This window comes from Ambystoma mexicanum, chromosome 14 (genome assembly GCF_040938575.1).
Source record: "Ambystoma mexicanum isolate Mex_15411 chromosome 14, UKY_AmexF1_1, whole genome shotgun sequence".
Classification (NCBI taxonomy): Eukaryota; Metazoa; Chordata; class Amphibia; order Caudata; family Ambystomatidae; genus Ambystoma; species Ambystoma mexicanum.
The window spans coordinates 620,548,173-620,568,440 of record NC_090940.1 but is presented as its reverse complement, the minus strand read 5'-3'; the positions used below and the strand labels follow the sequence as shown (position 1 = coordinate 620,568,440).

The 20,268-nt window shown below is 48.4% G+C and overlaps 1 protein-coding gene across 1 annotated transcript in view; it reads right to left on the bottom strand.

Moving 5' to 3' along the window:
- Positions 1 to 20,268, bottom strand: part of TMEM260 (transmembrane protein 260) — a 374,961-nt gene that overhangs the window by 230,140 nt on the left and 124,553 nt on the right. Inside the window, exons 4-5 of the mRNA XM_069638070.1 lie at positions 12,247 to 12,424; positions 6,407 to 6,520 (exon numbers count right to left, since the gene is read on the bottom strand). Coding sequence (XP_069494171.1) covers positions 6,407 to 6,520; positions 12,247 to 12,424 — 292 coding nt within the window. The remainder of the gene's footprint in view (positions 1 to 6,406; positions 6,521 to 12,246; positions 12,425 to 20,268) is intronic.

The following is a 20,268-nucleotide window of genomic DNA, read 5'->3' as shown; positions in this document are numbered from 1 at the left end:
GAAGGTGGTGGGGCTGCTCTCACTGGTAGAACCGACGGTTCTGCCGCTGCACTGATCCATCGCGACCACGAGGACAGGGAGGATGTGATGTCTAATGTTTCCTCTGCCAGTGCTGATGGGGAGGCTATGCTTGAATTCAAGAAGCAAGAGCTACGGTTTAGGCAGCAGGAGCTTGAATTCAGCATAGCCAAACTAAAAATCGAACAGGCAGAAAAACAAAAAGACAGGGATCACCAGTTGGAACTGGCCAAGCTTCAGGTTGCAAATGGGTCCAAGGGTCCTGGACATGGGTCTGGGGCTTCCTCTCATCCACGGTTTACGAAAGATCTGCTCAGTGTGTATGAAGAAAGGAATGACATTATGGACTGGCTGAATGCGTTTGAGTATGCATGCGAAGTTCAAGAAGTTGACAATGCTGATAAGATTGCGTGGTTGCTCAGTAGACTGCCCCATTCTGGCTGTAGTGCCATTATGGAAATGTCGAAGGCTGAGCGAGCTGATTTCGCAATGTTAAAGCAAACTCTCATTTTAAAGTTTGGGAAGACTCCGGCCCAATATTTAAAGCGTTTTCGAGAGTATAAGAAAAAGGAAGGTGGTACTTGGGTATCTTATGTCGCTGAATCTTTGAAAAACTTAACTGGCTGGGTCGAAGGTTATAAGGTTTCTACCTTCGAAGGCATGATAAATCTTGTCATGCTGGAACACATTTTTGCTTCTTCTTCCCCGGAGCTTAAGCAGCATTTGGCCGATTCGAAGGAGATAGATCCTAAGAAGCTGGCCATTGCAGCAGACTTATGGGTGTCACATCGAGTGTCCCATAAGGACAAAACTCATCCTGGTAAGCAGGAGGAAGGGAAAAAGTCCAAAGATATGGAGGGTGGGGAATCTGCTAAATCTTCTTCCCATAAGGGCCACAAAAAGAAAAACAAGGGTACGACACAAGAGAACTCACAGGGTAGTGGAGGTCAGCCTCCGAAACAGAACTCTGGTTACAATAAGCCTCCCTACGTAAACAGACCCACAGGGGCTTGTTTTTCTTGTGGAGCAACTGACCACGTGAAGGGGGATCCCCGTTGTAAGGTTAGACCTTTGGGGGTCCACTCCGCTAATCTGGCCTTCTCCTCCTACGAGGAAGAAGAGATTACAGGAGCATCCTTCTCCTCAGACTCATTTCCCAGCGGAATAGAGGCTGAGGTAGTTTTAGTGTCCCTGGGTTCCTGGGAGCCTAAAGTTGCAGAGGCTTATGCTAGGATTCCGGATAATACCAAGCACTACTTTAAGGACAGTGTGCTGATCAATGGAGTGGATACTCCAGCTCTTAGGGATAGTGGGTGCAGTCGCACTGTAGTGGATTCTACCTTGGTAGACTCAGAGGAAGTTGCCAGAGCTACTCTGATGCCCACTAAGTTGGCTGACGGCCCCCTCCGTATGTTTCCAGTAATACCTGTAAATCTTACTTTAAATGGTACAGCAGTCAGGATTCCAGTGAGCATTCAGAGAAACGTCCCGGGAAAGGTCTTGTTGGGTAATGATCTCAGAGCTTTAGGGCTCGTAGGAGACACTGCCGAAAGACCCTACACACGGTCTCAAGCACGGGCAGCATTGGCCAAGTCCAATACGCCGCCCCAGCCGAAGGGGAAACCCAAGGCGAAAGGAGTCAACAAGTCACGACGAGGGAAAGAGAATATTCCCCCGAGCTCGCCTACCACTGCGGTGGAGGAAGTTGGTCAATCGCCCGGGCCTGACGAGGAGGTGGCGATGCCTGAAGTATTCGACCCCAACGATCATCCTGAACTAAATGACTTGTTAGTTGAAGGAGGTCCTGATAGGGACGAATTCAGTAAAGGCCAACGTGAGTGCCCATCTCTGGAAGGCCTAAGGAGACAGGCCTGCTCCCAGCTTGAGGGTGAACCTTCTGGGATGCATAGGATTTATTGGGAAGGTGGACTCCTGTATAGTGAGCCCACAGAGTCTACAGAAGGAGACCATAGGAGGTTGGTGGTTCCCCTTGCTGTTAGGCCCTTCCTCCTGCAGTTGGCGCATGAAGTTCCCCTTGCTGGTCACCTTGGTATGAGGAGGACCAAACAAAGGTTATCCATGCACTTCTACTGGCCCAAGATGGGGGAGCAAGTAGAAAGTCACTGCAGGAGTTGTGCCGCCTGCCAGTTGTCTGGTAAGGTTGGCGCGACAATCCAAGCTCCGTTGGTACCGCTCCCAGTTGTGGGGGTACCATTTGAAAGGGTAGGGATCGACATGGTTGGTCCCCTTGACCCGCAAACATCCTCGGGCAATAGGTTTATCCTGGTGCTGGTCGACCATGCAACCAGGTATCCTGAGGCCATCCCATGGAAAACTGTAACTGCCAAGTCAGTTGCAGAAGCTTTACTCGGCATATTTACTAGGGTTGGCTTCCCTAAAGAAGTTGTGTCGGATCATGGCAGCAACTTTATGTCGAAGTATAGGCAGGCTATGTGGAAAGAATGTGGGGTCACCTACGGGTTCTCTTCTGCATACCACCCCCAGACCAATGGTCTGGGGGGGCGTTTCAACAGGACGTTAAAGAGCGTGATTGGGGCTCTGGAGGAGCCTCAGAGAAGAAAATGGGATCTTCTTGTTTCATGCTTACTGTTTGCCTACCGAGAGGTACCACAGGAGGGTGTTGGCTTCAGCCCCTTCGAACTTCTGTTCGGTCATCCCGTGCGGGGACCCTTAGCCATCGTCAAAGAGGGATGGGAGATGCCCACTCCCCCTGTTACTACCAATGTAGTTGATTATGTGCTAGGGCTCAGAAAACGGATGGTACTTCTGATGGGCTTGGCTAGTGATAAATTGAAGGCAGGGCAAGCGCTGGTGAAACATTGGTATGACCAGAAAGCTTCCCTCATCAACTTTACACTTGGTCAGCAAGTCCTGATCATGAATCTCATAAGGCCTCGAGCTTTACAGGACAAATGGTCAGGCCCTTGCCCAGTGGTGGAGCCCCTGGGTGAGGTTAACTATTCAGTGGACCTTGGAAGGCCTGGACAGGCTCCAAAAGTGTTTCACGTGAATAGGCTGAAGGCTTTCGTCCCAAGCGGCGAAATCGCAGCACTGCTATTGGCTTCAGACGTTGAGGAAGAGGAGTCTGAACCTCTCCCCGACCTGTTCAAAAGCAGTCCTTCAGAAAGCTCTTTTGAGGGTGTCCGAGTGGCCCCTCACCAAAATGGACAAGGCTCAGTGGTTTACCTTGGACATGAAGTAGGTGGAGGGAGGAGACAGCCTCTATCCAGTAAGGTACAAGCAGTACAAGACTGGCCTACCCCCACTACGCAAACCCAAGTGAGAGCCTTCTTAGGACTCACGGGGTATTACCGCAATTCTGTGGCAGACTATGGCACCATAGCTGCTCCTCTGACTGCCCTCACAACTCCGAAGAAACCCAAGAAGGTAACTTGGACCGACGAGTGTGAGAAGGCCTTCAATGGCTTAAAAGACTCCTTGTGCCAGGCCCCTGTCCTCAGGGCCCCGGATTATCAAAGACCTTTTATCGTGCAGACGGACGCCTCTGACACTGGGATAGGAGCTGTACTATCACAAGTAGATGAGAAGGGTAAGGAACACCCTATCGGTTTTATTAGTCGCCAGCTTAAGGACAGAGAGCTCAGATGGTCCACGGTAGAGAAAGAATGTTTCTCTGTTGTGTGGGCCCTAAGGAAGCTGAGGCCCTACCTCTATGGGACCCACTTCACTGTGCAAACTGACCATAAGCCGTTAAAGTGGCTAATGAACATGAAGGGGGAGAATCCAAAGTTGCTTAGGTGGTCCATAAGTCTACAAGGCTTCGACTTCACTATTGAGCATAGGCCAGGTGTCCAACATAGCAATGCTGATGGGTTGTCCAGAATGTTTAACCGACCTGAACAAGAGACTCATCCAGGGGTGGATTAGTTCCCCCTGTCCATAGTCTGGGAGGGGCGAGTGTTAGGAAAGATTTTGTAATTGTAGGTAATTTTCCTTCCATGTGGCAACCCCTAAACTTTTTGCTGTTGTTTTTCACCTTGTTCTTGACTTTGCCAGAGAAGTGCAGCCTTCTGCCGCACTCCTCTGGGCTTTCGCTCCTTTTCTTACGGGGAAACTGACATGCCCTTAAGACAGTCAGTACCGGGGAACGCTGTTTCCCGTAGTTTCTTTTATCGTGTTGCGGCTTTAGTGCAACATGACACAAGAGGGCACTGTAAGCTAAGTTACAGCTCTCTTGGGTCTCTAGCCTTCTACAGGCCCTAGATACTCTTTTAGGATGGTATTTGATCGGTGCAAGTCATTCAGGGACTCGAATGGTGGCAGCGATCGTTTTGTTTATTTTGAGCTCCTTTTGGCGTTCTGAGCACGTTTTTCGCACTGAACCCAAAATGGTGGCCTGGCTCCCAAAATGGCCAGACCACGAGGCTCCTTTGTCTTGTCCACTGACCGTCTTGCTCCCTTCACCTTCCCCAGGTCGAGCGACCCGGGGCCTTCCTTATTTGGGCATGTACTTTCCCGCGAAACGTGGTTGCTTTCGCGGGCTTCTACATGTCGTTTGTGTGCCTCCAGGGTGTGGGCTGGGATGTCTGGTCCCAATACACATCCTGGGTGCCAGAGAGTCTAGGGTAGTGTGAATGCCTGGGACCACCGTGGTCCGTGATTGGTCCGCGTATGGTATGTGTGTTGATGAGCGGATCTCCCATTGGCTCCCCTCCGTTTTGGCGCGAAGGGAACCGTGGATAAGAGGGAGCTGGAAACACCACTACCATGTCGATCTCCTGAGTTCTCACGAACGAAGGAATACAGGAGCCAAGTATCCTGCAACCAAGAGGCTGGACCGAGGAATCGCTGGTGACCCGCTGAAGGAATCCTCCTTTGCACTGCTGTCGTCCTGTGAAACCCTTTCCTCCTTTGATCGAACCAGAAGGCCTGTACTGGTGCTTCGACCTTTGGAATAGCAGGAACAGCTATTCCCGGCGACTTCATCATCTCCTGCCAAGTAAGCCTTCGGAAGTGTCTCTGGGCCATCCAGTTGACTGACCAGCTTACAAGGGAGTCCTGCTCTGTAACTGCCGCCAGGTTGTGTTGTATTCCGAGTCCTTGTCACTCTCCCACGCTTCGTACACTTGGCGTTCCCAAGTCTGAAGGGAGGAGTGTACATTTGGCTCGGATACACACGGCCGCTCCGTTGTCCTGCTGCGGCAACAAACTGTGCTGGTTTCGTCGATTGGGACGTCTTTTTGCTCTACACGACTACGAGGCGTTCCCTGCTCTTCTGAACCTGCCAGCTGCTGAAACTAACATGGAGATGCCTGGGTCTGCTTGCTTCGGGGACCGGTGAGTAGTTTAGCTAGGATCTGGTCACCCTCCTGCAGTAGCCCATTGCTTTTCCCCGCTGTGTAAAAACAGCACCCTTTTGTCCGTACTCGCGCTCTGCTTCTGCTCGCTGTGGGGGCTGCGCTTGAGTTGCGGAACCTGTTCTCCTTCTGCTGGGCACTAACCCGAACTGCCTGACTTCCTCCGAAGAGCTTCCCCTTTTGCCCGTTGGCACCGGCGTGGCAGGTACTTTGAGCACAAGGCTCCACTCTTCGCAGGGCTCGGACTTCCATCTAGTTAGGTGCCTCTGAAGGCGAACTGAGTCTAAAGCGTTATCGCACTGCCTGTTTTCCTTCCCTTGCAGGTGGACTACACATTTCGTGCTTATAACGCTAGCGACTGTTGTATTTGTATATATATTGTGTTGATATGGTATGTGTTGGTTTAATATTGTGATATTGTGATTTTCTCGCTACGGTCATTGTTTTAAAGGCCTTAAAATAAATGTGTATATATTTTTGATATAACAACTGTTTGGAGTAGTTTGTAAGCGCTCTTGCTTTGTGTGCTCATTGCGGGCTTTCAGTCACCCTCACCCCTCTTGAGACCTAGTCTTGACCGCCGCGATCGCTACCTTGATTGGTCTGGCTCGTCCAGAGGTTACCCTGTTCCAAGTAATTAGGTTGGCCTTCTGAACTTCTGCGCCACCAGGACAGAGTTCAGAAATCCGTCTTAACATACTGGATCACATAACAGGGGGTGGCACTGTTCAACAGGATGCTCTTGGATCCAGGAGTCAAGACAGTACTGCTTTGATGTGACAGCCACCCCAGTAAAGGTGGGGATACGAGTGGCCACTGTGAGAGATCAACATCTAGTAGACAAACCATAACTAGCCAATGGACCAAGGAGTAACAAACGCCTTTGAAGCCTAGCAGTGTCTCGACATCAAATGGACTGCACCTTACATGGGCGCGCTCGCCCTACACATTGGTTGTGTAAATGGGAAACTGATTTATGTAGCCCGCTTGTTGCCTGTGCACTGAATTTAATGAACAGCCCAATGAAGACTCAATATTGCGAAACATACCTTCTGTTGATGTTGCCTGAACACAACCCATAGTCCAATGCACAAAACATACAGCACCATGGTGTGCTGATTGCACAGACTAAGGCCACAGGAAAAGGCACCAACCTTAGATATCTGAAATGAGAAATCACAGCAGCATGTTTAATAATGTTATTCTTTATCATCACAATAAGCCCAACTGCAAACATCTGTGTACGTCAACGCTACGCTAACATCCCCAACAAAATAATCATGTGTGAAGCTCAGGAAAAGAGTCGGTGTTGGCATGTTCTTTATCAAAGGAAATGATTGAGCTCCCCAACTGCCTAGCATTCCCCTTGACGGCCTTCCATGCCATCGTTTCTTACCTTGTCTATGCCAATGGTCCATTCCAGAACTGGACCAACCACATGAAAATTAACGTTCACGTCGCCACCGAAAGGAGCATCCCAGACTAACCTCAAGGGATGGACACCTCCGCAGAGGAACACAAGCAAACGCACCACCAAAAGGAGCATCCCAGAGTAACCTCAAGGGATGGACACCTCCGCAGAGGAACACAAGCGACCACACGACCAAAAGGAGCATCCCAGACTAACCACAAGGGATGGACACCTCCGCAGAGGAACACATGCGACCACACGACCAAAAGGAGCATCCCAGACTAACCACAAGGGATGGACACCTCCGCAGAGGAACACAAGCAAACGCACCACCGAAAGGAGCATCCCAGAGTAACCTCAAGGGATGGACACCTCCGCAGAGGAACACAAGCGACCACACCACCAAAAGGAGCATCCCAGAGTAACCTCAAGGGATGGACACCTCCGCAGAGGAACACAAGCGACCACACCACCAAAAGGAGCATCCCAGACTAACCACAAGGGATGGACGCCTCCGCAGAGGAACACAAGCGACCACACGACCAAAAGGAGCATCCCAGACTAACCACAAGGGATGGATACATGCGCAGAGGAACACAAGCGACCACATGACCAAAAGGAGCATCCCAGACTAACCTCAAGGGATGGACACCACCGCAGAGGAACACAAGCGACCACACCACCGAAAGGAGCATCCCAGACTAACCACAAGGGATGGACACCTCCGCAGAGGAACACGAGCAAACGCACCACCAAAAGGAGCATCCCAGACTAACCTCAAGGGATGGACAAATCTGCAGAGGAACACAAGCAGCCGCACCACCAAAAGGAGCAACCCAGACTAACCTCAAGGGATGGACACCTCTGCAGAGGAACACAAGCGACCACACGACCAAAAGGAGCATCCCAGACTAACCACAAGGGATGGACACCTCCGCAGAGGAACACAAGCGACCACACCACCAAAAGGAGCATCCCAGAGTAACCTCAAGGGATGGACACCTCCGCAGAGGAACACAAGCGACCACACCACCAAAAGGAGCATCCCAGAGTAACCTCAAGGGATGGACACCACCGCAGAGGAACACAAGCGACCACACCACCAAAAGGAGCATCCCAGAGTAACCTCAAGGGATGGACACCTCCGCAGAGGAACACAAGCGATCACACGACCAAAAGGAGCATCCCAGACTAACCACAAGGGATGGACACCTCCGCAGAGGAACACAAGCAAACGCACCACCAAAAGGAGCATCCCAGACTAACCACAAGGGATGGACACCACCGCAGAGGAACACAAGCGACCACACCACCAAAAGGAGCATCCCAGAGTAACCTCAAGGGATGGACACCTCTGCAGAGGAACACAAGCAACCGCTCCACCAAAAGGAGCATCCCAGAGTAACCTCAAGGGATGGACACCACCGCAGAGGAACACAAGTGACCACACCACCGAAAGGAGCATCCCAGACTCACCACAAGGGATGGACACCACCGCAGAGGAACCCAAGCAACCACACCACCGAAAGGAGCATCCCAGACTAACCACAAGGGATGGGCACCTCCGCATAGAAACCCAAGGAACCACACCACCGAAAGGAGCATCCCAGACTAACCACAAGGGATGGGCACCTCCGCATAGAAACCCAAGCAACCAAACCACCGAAAGGAGCATCCCAGACTAACCACAAGGGATGGACACCTCCGCATAGAAACCCAAGCAACCACACCACCGAAAGGAGCATCCCAGACTAACCACAAGGGATGGGCACCTCCGCATAGAAACCCAAGCAACCACACCACCAAAAGGAGCATCCCAGACTATCCACAAGGGATGGACACCTCCGCAGAGGAACACAAGTGATCACAGACATCCTCCAGACTTGTTGGGCCTCGGTGAACTCTCATGCATATGTTCAGTCTGCCTGCTTAGAGCACTCTACTGCAGTGATGACTTTGCAGACATCCTGCCTTCCTTGTGTCAGTCGTTTACAATTCGAGGTTAAGTCGATGCCGGGGAGTCCATAAACAAACAAAGCAATGCACCCACCAACCTCTCAGCAGGAACCTCCTGTTTTGTAGTGTAACCAATTAGCAGTGAGGAGGCATGCAAACTACAGACTGCAACTTGGATTTGCAACAGGTTACAGAGGCAGGGGATCCATTGCAAGGCGAGAAGCATCCCAAAAGACTTAATGACTACCAAGAGAAGGCGGAGTAATAAACACAATGGATACTTTATCTATCATTCCCATGACCTTGGTACTTGCTACCTGTGATCAGGCAGCGAGCCATCTCCTATGTGCACGTCTTGGCTTCAGGTGGTAATGGCCATCACTGCTCATTTACACATCCCGGCCTCAACTTATAAATCGCTCTGCGGTACCTTATGGACTCTGCCACTTCTCACCACAATGCCTTGTGGCCCTCCCCGCCCCCCAATCCCTGTGCAAGCAATCATAATATCCCCTCCCAGTGCCAGCAAACATGGCTGCCGTCATAGTGCAAACCACAAATGGCATTTGAACGCGAGTGAGGAGTGCACATGTTGACACCTGTCCGTGTAGCCTGGGCACCACAGGAGTTGAAGATGTACAGCAGGGCAGGGAAGAACCACAAGGTTTCCGTAAGGAGGAGTCAGACGGGTAAGACTCCACAGCAATAGTGTTTCACGGTACTTCCTTGTGTAAATTAGTCAAAAATGATAGCGTCCCGAGAGACTCCAGACCTTCAAATGACATGTATATGCCTCTGTGTCACACGTAGAATCACCCAATTGCGAGGTGAGTGGGCCCAGCAGAGAACGATATACCCGGTGAAGGTCCCTGAAGAAGAATCCACTCAATAATAGCTGCAGAGGGGAGGGGGGGCCGCCAACCGGGAGCCCATCTTTCAAGTTAAGGCAGGGGGGTGATGAAGGCGAGAGAAGTTTCTCATGGGATCCACCCTGTTCTCTACATGGACGCCCATAAAGGTACGGTTCCATGTCATTTAATCGCGGGATGTTTTTTCACGGGTTTTTTTACCGCAATTTTTTTTAACGAAAAAAAAACTTTTTTTTTATTATTTTAGGGGTGTTCCCCCCCAAACCTCCAATTTTCTTTACTTTGTATTTATTTCGAAAAACCCACAGCCCATATATATAAATTACTAACCCCCACCTAAAAAATTCCATGGGTTTTTCAAGAAAAAAAAATTTGCGGTAAAAAACCCTGCGAAAAAACGTCGTACCGAAGGTACCCTCTCTCTGGCAGAGCAAGGAAAGTATAGGACAAGATGCCAAAACCGAGTGGAATGCTTACCTAGTTCAAGAAACAATCGCTTCTCCCTACCCCCATTCGGTATAGGGAGAAGTGATTTTAGTGTGTCCTCTCTTTCCTCAAAAACAGGACAGACTTGTGTTTCTCCACAGGTAGCAACACTGACGGCCAACATGCACGCAGCCTACCGTGTCTGTCTGAGGAAGACAGCGAACGCACATTAAATCAACAGGGGGCATTGTCTTGACACTAACAATTTCAACCCTCTGCATACACCTCTCAAACTCTAACCAAGCACAACCACAAGCCTAAAATGCAGCAATCCGCACAAACTTGACTACACTGCAACAACAAAACAAACCGCACATAGACTTGCACAAGAGTACACGTGACTACCGGCCGTAAAACACCCCAAGCCCAGCCAATGGTCCCACCTGGCTGAGGCTGCCAACAGCACATCACTGCACTCTTGCACTTTTACAGCTCATTCCCACTAACTCAGCCCCCTCCCTCTTTCAGAGCCGCCAGAGCGCCAGGGGACTACTCCGGTGGTGATAGTGCGCGGTACAAAGATCCTTTAACATTAACATTAACTTTTCAGGTCATGCTTTGGCCAAATGAATACGGTCACTTTTGTGGTTCTCTGCAGCAAAAGCCATGTCATGCACACAAGGAATACTTGGGTAGATATTCAGAAGAGGTTCTCTTCTGCATGACGGCAGACACAACTGAAGATTTGCCTATATAATCTACACCCTCACTTGCAATCTCTCGGTGGAACACGTCCCCAGGAACCTACTTCTTCTATACACGGTTGCCTGCATCAGGAGCAACATGACCAAAACCGAACAATTATAGATTTTAAATCACTTCAGTATTACTATAAGGTTACAAGGAAGCTATCCTTCCCGGGCAGATAGCTTGCAGGTTAAACGTAAGTGATGTAAAATCTTCAAGGTTACAAGGAAGCTATCCTTCCCAGGCAGATAGCTTGCAGGTTAAGCGTAAGTGATGTAAAATCTTCAAGGTTACAAGGAAGCTATCCTTCTCGGGCAGATAGCTTGCAGTTTAAGCGTAAGTGATGTAAAATCTTCAAGGTTACAAGGAAGCTATCCTTCCCGGGCAGATAGCTTGCAGGTTAAGCGTAAGTGATGTAAAATCTTCAAGGTTACAAGGAAGCTATCCTTCCCGGGCAGATAGCTTGCAGGTTAAGCGTAAGTGATGTAAAATCTTCAAGGTTACAAGGAAGCTATTCTTCTCGGGCAGATAGCTTGCAGGTTAAGCGTAAGTGATGTACAATCTTCAAGGTTACAAGGAAGCTATCCTTCCCGGCAGATAGCTTGCAGGTTAAGCATTCCTCTCTGACATGAGACACACTTGCAGGCCGCAAGTTTAAATGCCGGCAGAACACACAGATCACGTTATCTTTTTGATGTCTATAAACTAAGTACTATTTATTACATTGGCTAATAATGACACCTGTTAATACAGTGCTGAGAATCAAAAGGAGACCAGCACGAAGCACTACACTGGGCCGAATAGTAACTATTATAGGGTTTCAAGAGATATTATTTCTATAACGTCTCTGCAATGAATCGACTGTCGTAGCCTTGACCTGTCAGCTAAGAAAAGAAATACTGCAACGTTTAAAATGCTAAAAGACAAAGGGCCTCATCACGAGTTGGGTGGTATCCCAACTGGGATACCGCCAAACTGTATTAGCGCTACCGCCCACCCGTCTGGCAGTGTTACCGCGGATCACGGGTTGGCCGGAAGACGTTATTCCCCATTCCTCATTACATTTTTGGCGCAATTACTGCAGGTATTTTTCCAGCGTATTGACCCCCAGCTCTGCGCTAGGGGTAAACACGCCAGACTCATGATCGGGTGGACCCTTAAATGCTGTTTCTGCCGTATTTAAGGGCTACCTCCCAACTCGTGAGGACTCCCAAAAGCACAAACTACAAGTGAACAGAATGACTAAACTAAAACCTGATTAAGATTAATGGGTGCAGTTTGGTCAGCCATAGGTTAAATGTTTCAGGACACGATTTCTAAGCACAATGAGTAATATGTTTTCTCGCGTTAAAGAAACCAACGACTGAAAATTCTGGATTTAAAAAAAAAAAGAAGCAACAAAAATGTCCTGAAATGTAGATCAGGCTCAATTATTACATTTTAAAACCCATGTGAAAACAACTTTAAAAACATAAAATACCTTTGATCTCTCCTGGGCGCTGCGCGCCTCCTCGAACTGCACCGCGAGGGCCATCAGAAGTCCAACAAACAGATTGTTGAGGCTGAACACCTCCGCTGCAATGGACCACTGCCATGTGAGCCGGGAGAAGGCAAACACCCCTGCAGCTAGGATTCCTGCAGCAGACGAGCCAGAGAGCCTGCAAACACAGATAACACCAAATCTTATTTCCAACCCGCATGGCCCACTTCCTGGTTTCCCTTTCGCGTGGCAGGGGAAATTGCACATTGCAGGGCTCAAGTACAGAGGAAGAATCTTCTGGAAGGTGCACTTTCCACAGGAACACTGACCTCAAAGTCTGGAAATCAGTGCTGAAGCAGAATTTTAAAGATACAAACACACACACACACACACACACACACACCCTACTGTCTCGGCATTATGTGATGGTGGTGCACAGCCTCCAGTCGAGTACTTTGTGCATATCTGAAATGGAGTACACAAAACATTCAGAACATGAGCCTGGCTTCCAGCCAGGAAGTGCAAACTGACAGATGTTTCACTGTATACGCTTACGGTCAAACCACTGTAAGGGGTCAGTTGTAAGACTCAGACATAGTGGCATCTTAAATTATGGTTATAAACTTGTATTGTCAAAATAATATGGAGGGGTTGCGGGAAAGTCCCAGCTATCCCTAACTATAAGGAGTTTCCCTACCTCAACAAAACTAAGGACCGTCTGTGTCAGGATGTTAAAACAAGCAGAGTCTTCAGTCCTGTGTCCAAAACTCTAAACAGAGCCTTACATTCTAAACTAAATACAAGGTGAACATGGGGTTTTCTATGAGCTATACATGTATAGCTGGTTCTTGAAGTTCCAAACAAAGTTTTAAGGTGAACAAACAGAAAGAAAACAAAGTTCACCAGGGGCTTCCTTTCCCCTAGATTTCGTCTAGTGATCTCGCTAATGTTTTCTCACAGTTCTCACATAGTTCCTTTGACTCCTTAAAGGGCATGAGTCTTCCCTTATCCGATACACACTTTCACATATAGGGGTGCTGACCCCTCAATCCTTCTTCCTGTCCCTGATATACTCTCCTGCCAGGGTATTGTTCCTTGTTCCTGAAAAAAAAGGGGGATGCGCCATCCCATTTTATCCTTTATCCTTGTTACCCCTGGTTTATTCCCTGCCAGGGTGTTGTCACTTTGTTGCTTGGGTGTGAGTCCCAGACTCACTGGTTGTCTGGTTCACTAACCTGCCAGGGCTTCTCCACTCTTTGTTTCACCCTCTCTTATCTAGCTTACAACAATGTTCCTGTATCGGGTCAGTGACCCATTATTTATTTACATTTATAAAGCGCACAAATGGTCCTTGGGCATTGTGGCGCTGTTACAGTAGGCTTACTCAGTTGCGAAAGGACTACATAATAATGACAATGAAACAATCAAGGATACTAAACTAAAGAGAGAGAGATGAGAGTTACATGGTGGGGTAAGCCAGGTTACCTTGGTTACAGTGGAACTAGATATTGGTGGCTTATGCAGTGGGGAAGAATTAAATGCAAAGTGGAAAAAGACAAAGGACTTACAGTGGCGTTAGAATTTTGTAGGGCATGATGGGTCCGTGGTTACAGGGGAGCCTGATCAGCCGCACAGACAATACTTGGAAATAAGCTAACTACATTCAAGAAGAGTGCCGGAGGTCTAGAGCCCATGTATTAGTTGAAGAGTTTGGTCTTAAGGGCTTTACGGAAGACTGTGTATGAGTCTTCATTTCTAAGTGATGTGGGCAAGGCATTCCAGTTTTTGGTTGCTAGATGTTGGAAGCTGGAGCCTCCCGCCTTTGCTCTTTTGAACGTGGGGGCGTGGATCTGGTTGGAGTGGTGCGCCCAAATGGGTCTGGAGGACGCGACAGGAATAATATTTTTAGATAGGTAAGCGGGGGGGGGCATTGTTTTGCTTGACTTGTAACCTGTTGATGTTTTTCTAAGAGGCACACAGGAAAATGGCATTACAATAGTCAAGTTTGGCCCCAATGGTAGCCCTGGCTATTGCGAGGCAGTTTTTTGTTGACAAGTAGGTTTTGACCGCTTTGATGATTTTGGTGGTGAGGGCAGCAGAGGATTCAATAGCACTAACCTGACGCATCATGGACAAAGAGGAGTCAATGAAGACCCCTGGTGTTTCAACTGCTGAAGACACTGATAGGCGTATTATCAATGATGAAGGTCCTGTATTGAGGATCAAGTTTGTTGAGCGTGTCATTGGTGCCTACCAGGAGGATCTGTTTTCTCTCCATTGAGACATAGGCCATTCTCTGCAATCCATGTCTGTATTGCTGCATAAATGTTTGCTAAAGCAGCTGCGTCCTGTTCATAGGAGCCTGTGAGAGGGAGTAGGACTCGAGTGTCGTCGGCATAGTTTGTATATGCTATGCCGCGATCATCTAGGTCATTGAAGAGAGGTAGGGTAAATATATTGTATACGGTCGGTGCGGTACACAATCCAATGTATGGTGGTGGGTGCTGCGCATGCATGGTCCGAGAAGACTCTCATAAGTCTCCCCTTCAAGAAGGAGAAGATCCAGGATGTGGCTTCAGGAGAGAAGTGGGCAACATTTTTGAGTTGTTTGCATAAGGTATCATGGTTAACAATATCAAACACAGCCGACAGATCTAGTAGCAGGAGAAGTGCCGGCTTGCCTTTGTCCATTATGTCACTGAGTTGTATCTTGAGGTCAAGCAGGGCAGACTCTGTCCCATGTCCCGGGTGGAAACCAGATTGCCTCTTACCCAGAATGCTACTGGCTTCCAGGAACTGCTGGATTTGAGTGTAGGCAACTTTGTCCTGAATGTTCAGACGGAATGGGACCGTTGTGATCGGTCTGTGGCTGTTGTGTATCTCTGGGTCTAGTGAAGGTTTTTGTTTTTTTAACAGAGGGCAAACCTACGCCACTTTAAAGGCATACCTGGACAGTGTTGGAGTTGAAGGAGGCATTAATGAAAGTTTTCAAGAACGCGACTAAGGTGTCCGCACACTCTTTGACCAGATTGGCTGGGCAAACGTCCCCTTTACATTTGGATGGTTTGATTTTCCGAATGATGTCCTGTAGCTCTGTTTCAGTTACTTCCCCGAATGAGAAAAGAGTTTTCTCTTTGGTATCTGAGCTGGTCGTATGGGACACAGGCAAGTAGTCTTTGGACAGGGCTTTGTGGTGGGTGTTGATCTTCTTCTGTAGGAGATCAATTTTTATTAATCATGACTGTTTGGTCACTATTACACCAGGATTCGTCTTTCACGACCTCCTGTGTGTTCGTGACTGGCGTGGCCAGTTCTTTAAAGATGGCAAACAACTCTTTTGATTCAGATGTAGCATTAGAGATCCTATCATTATATGCTGAGGATTTAGCTAGAACAATGGCTTTTTTGTATTTCTTACTTCCATCGCCTTTGTCTAGGTGTTTGCCTTTAACACAGTTAGTTCTGTGAGAAACCTGATGGTGTCTCACCCGCTAGTCCCCTGGGATCTGTCATCCAGGTGGCCAGGACACGGCCATAGCTTTTGGATCCAGTTCCTGGGGGGGGACCAGTGCGGGAAGATCACCTGGGTGAGGGGTCCTCGGGGAGTGGAAGTGGGACACCGGATGGTGAGACGCGGTATCCCCTTCCATGTAACACCTTTACCCCATCCTACCAGGTAGGATACTTAGGAACTCAACCCCACTTCCCCCCCTTTCCCAACACAAACACTCTCTCCCGGACAGCTCACTGTGAAGGAAAACAGACTAACCCCCGAGCCGTATACCTGACATGTCCCAATACAAAGGTCAGGCAATCACTGACCATTACACACCTGACTTCCACCACACTTCCCCACACGGATAAAAGGCGGAGCACGAAAGCACACTCTGAGCAAGGCAAAGCACACAAAGAAGCAGAGGTTCCAAGATAGCAGTTTAGTACAAGGTGAAAGACAGCAAAACCGAAGAGGATTGCAAGGAGGGACGTGCCCTTGATCTTTTCAATTGAAGACCATTACTTTCAGGAACCTTCGAGAATAGGAAACGTAAGACCAGGAATCAAGGCTGAAGAATCCTGTATTGTGTGCCAGAGGTACACAGGGCTCTCCCGCATCGATAGTCAAGGCAGGGAGAATCGTTTGCTGCTGTGGTACTGTCCTTGGTTTCTACAACAAAAAAGCGCCAGTGAAGTCAGCACAGCCAGTGAGTTGGGGAGACTGATACAAGACGGGTCTATGTCCAAGCCAAGGTTGTAAGCATCAACATTGTATAATGAAAACTTGAAGAGAACAGTATGCGGCAAGCAACACAAACACAATTATTCAGCAGATGAGTGAATGAACTTTGAAGCCTGAGAAAGATCTGATACTGTAGACAGAGTGGTCTAGCACCACGTGGGTGCTCGTTCGAAAGTCTCTGTTAGGTATCCAGCTGAAAAGGTGGCAAATGTGAAGAGTGATAAAGAATTGCAAAATCGAAGTTGTCCTGCAATGGGTCAAGCAAAAACCCTGTGCACAAACAAATGACTTCAATAGATGATGAAATCGTATAAGAAGTTGTTCCGAGCCCGGCGGAGAGAGATCAGTTAAAAGCCTTTCATTAAAGTAAGTTTGTGTAAAGTTACGAGCTTTGTGTTAAAAAGAATCTAAGCCCAACCGAGGGGGATCTGGGGTGAAAACACCCAAGAAATTGGATGAATAGAAATCCTACCAACATTGTGTTAAAGTGGATCTGAGCCTGGCGGAAGGGGATCCAAGATGAATAGTGAATCGCCTGAGAAATTGAGTACTTGTGAAAGCCAAGAGGAAAATAACTTGTTTGTTTGTAGCATCAGGCCCTCTGAAAAAAGAGACTTTGAAAGACAGAAACCTGGGCACGGAAGGCCCTGATGCTAATGACTGAACTGGATCCTCATGCTAGAGAAGCCAGAGACTGTGCTAAGCTTGATTGTACCACCGGTTTATAGTGATAGTTTCGAATCAAAAGATTCGAAAAACAAAAGTTTCAAAACAAAAGCTGTGATATGCTATATTTAACATGCAAAGTGCATTTCTTTCAAAACCAATCTGTTGACAATAGTCATGGATTGGTTTCAATTGAAATGCACTTTTACATGTTAAAAGTAGCATTTCAATGCTTTTTTTTTTTGTAACGTGAAACGTTAGATGGAGCTGCCCAGTGCTGTAATTTCAGCACTGGACAGCTCCATGTAATGTTTCAGAGTTTTTGTGCATGTTGGCATTTAAATGCTTTTTTTAAACTTTGAAACGTTACACGGAGCTGTCCAGTGCTGCAATTTCAAGGTTTTAGTGTATATTGGGGGGGTCCCCCCCAACCCCCACGCCAGCCTCCCAAACCCTTACCCAAGCCCCAACCCTAACCCATGTCGACGGCACTTTCAAATTTTTTTCAAACAAATTGTCATTCGAAAGAATGGCATAAAAAAAAAATGCGACATTTTGCCTTTCGAAACTTTTGTATTCGAAAAAATGACTGGACACTGGACACCTGTACCACCTTGTCTCCTGCTGAAAACATGGGGAAGGGAGGCCAGCGGCCTGAACATCCTGACATATTATTTTGTGAACACTTCTTTCATTTTCATAACATTGTTTTGCACACTATTTGTATTTAGAGGTAAAGATTGGCAATAGGTTTATTAGTATAGGCCCTTTTATTTTGACAAGATACTACAAGGACTGCGTTATCATTTGATGGTCGTAGCTTGCTCCAATTAGGTGTTTTTTTTAATCTTTTTTGAAGTTCAATAAAAACCTTTGAACTGTGGCCACTTGTGTCTGTCTTACTGTTGATACCATGCTTTCCTTACAGTACTTACAGTACTTGGAAAGATTTCACTGTCTTCGCTCAGGTTCTTTCCCTCATCAATGTTCGTATTATTAATACTTGCACTAGCTTCACTTGGGCTTGTTCCTTTAACAATGTATGCATCGGTAACATTCACTAACAGTAACAGGATCATGATTACTGCAAACATCAGTCAAGTGTTGGCAAAGGTGCTGGACCAAAATATTGACTGTTACGCTGACCTGACTCCCACAGAGGCGCCGGTCTGATCTGGGCTGCTGCGGCCTCCTCCATCGTAATGCGTAGGGCCGAGATGTGTCGTTTGTCTGGCCGGTAGGAGTACTCTTCTGTGAATGGAGAAAGGGGAATTAATCACCCGTGGAGTTGAGCGTAAATTCCCCCCCACCCCCTGTTGTTCTCCCCACAGACCACCTCCGATGTCCCCTCGAAAGTCTCACCTTATGGTTTGAAAGGGTGAGCTCTCCATCCTGCTTCGAGCGCAGGGGCGCGCGATGGGCCAGTTGCTCCACTGGTCGAAGGAATTGTTGAGTTCCAGGGCTATTTTGACTCTCCCGGCAAGACGCCGTAAGTATGCAGTTCGTAAGAGTTCAAATGCCTGACCATCACTCCAATCCAATCCCGTAATCTGTGGTCTTCTCCTTTATTCAGGTGCTGAGAGAAAACCAGAGTCGAGGAGTTATACCTCCGGCGGTAAAATTAGGTAAGTCTATGGCGGGAGGTGGCTCCCCTTGATTGTCCTTTTGATTCACCCTGTTGTGCTTTTGTTTCCCCTTAGGGGCCGGGGTACGGCGCTGGTGCAGTGGGAGCTGCGCCAACCCGAGGAGAGGAATGGTTTCCCCGGTGGTAAATCAGGTAGGTCTTAGGGTGGTAACCAGTATTCCTCTACATGTTCCCAAGGCTCACCTTATTGTCTTTATCTCCCCCTAGGGGCCGGAATGCGGTGGGAACATGCAGGAGGCTGCAGTGAAACGTGAAGATGCTGCGAGGAACGGTGAGTGCAGCGCGGCGCTGCTGCTGGCGATGCGACGTGTTTTAAAATAAAGTCTTTCCTTTGGTTCGACGATGCGATGGCTCTGGAATCAGGTAAGAAGGTGGTAAATGTTCTGGTTCTAATATTTCTCTTTCTTTCCCTTGTTTCTAGGTGCTCCGGGTTCGAGGCGTGTGTGGCTGAAGTCTGGATGCTGCTGCAGGCACGGTGAGCGTTACGCTGCTGGATGCAGAATAACGCAAAGCGTGTACTGCACTTCGGACGTGGTTTAAATAGCCTCCAAAGTAGTTCCAGGTAAGTATTCCTCCACCGCCACACCCGAGTGGCAAAAGAGTTCCTAGGTAAAGTAGTCCCTTCTAGGCCTCTTGAGGGCTTGGATCCCTTGCAGCATGGTCTGCATCAGGTAAGTCCAGGTATGTTTTCCCCTTATGAGCCTGGCGCCTATGGCGCCAGGACTGAAGTCTCATATGAGCCTGGCGCCAAAGGCGCCAGGACTGTGTCCAGATGGCCCCTAACAGGGGTCGCTGGGCATTTCCCCGGAAACGTGATGCCTGCTCCCGGAGCTGCTGGACCTGGTCTGGTTCCCCGGGGGTAGGCATTATGACAGCACTCCCCCCCCCCAAGATCCCCTCCTAAAGTCGTTCTTCCCGGTGGTTTAGGTTTGTCTGGGAAATTTCAGTGGAATCTTTTCACCAACCGAGGTGCATGTACATGGTGACTAGATTCCCAAGACCTTTCCTGTGGTCCATAACCTTTCCAGTCAATCAAATAAAAAAGTTTTGATTTCACCATCTTGGAGTCCAGGATGTTTTTAACCTCAAATTCGGGTTCCCCGTCTATAAGGATGGGGTCGGGTGGCTTGGTTAGTCTTGTCCCTGGTTGCACTGGCTTCAAAAGTGACACATGAAAGACGGGGTGAATCCGCATATTAGCAGGTAAGTCCAACTTGCCGGCCACCGGGTTGATAATGGCCTTAATAGAGTAAGGTCCCAAATATCTCGGGTTAAAGGTCCCCGTTCCCTCGAGCGGTATGTGTTTTGTGGCTAACCATACTTGGTCTCCTATCTGGTATTGTGGAGCATCACTTCTATGCCGATCCGCATCCTTCTTGTATTTCTCCTTCGCTTGCTTCAAATGTGCTGTTGCTTCCTTAAAGGCTTGTGTAATCGTGGAGTGTAAATGGTCCACTGCAGGCATTTCTAGGTG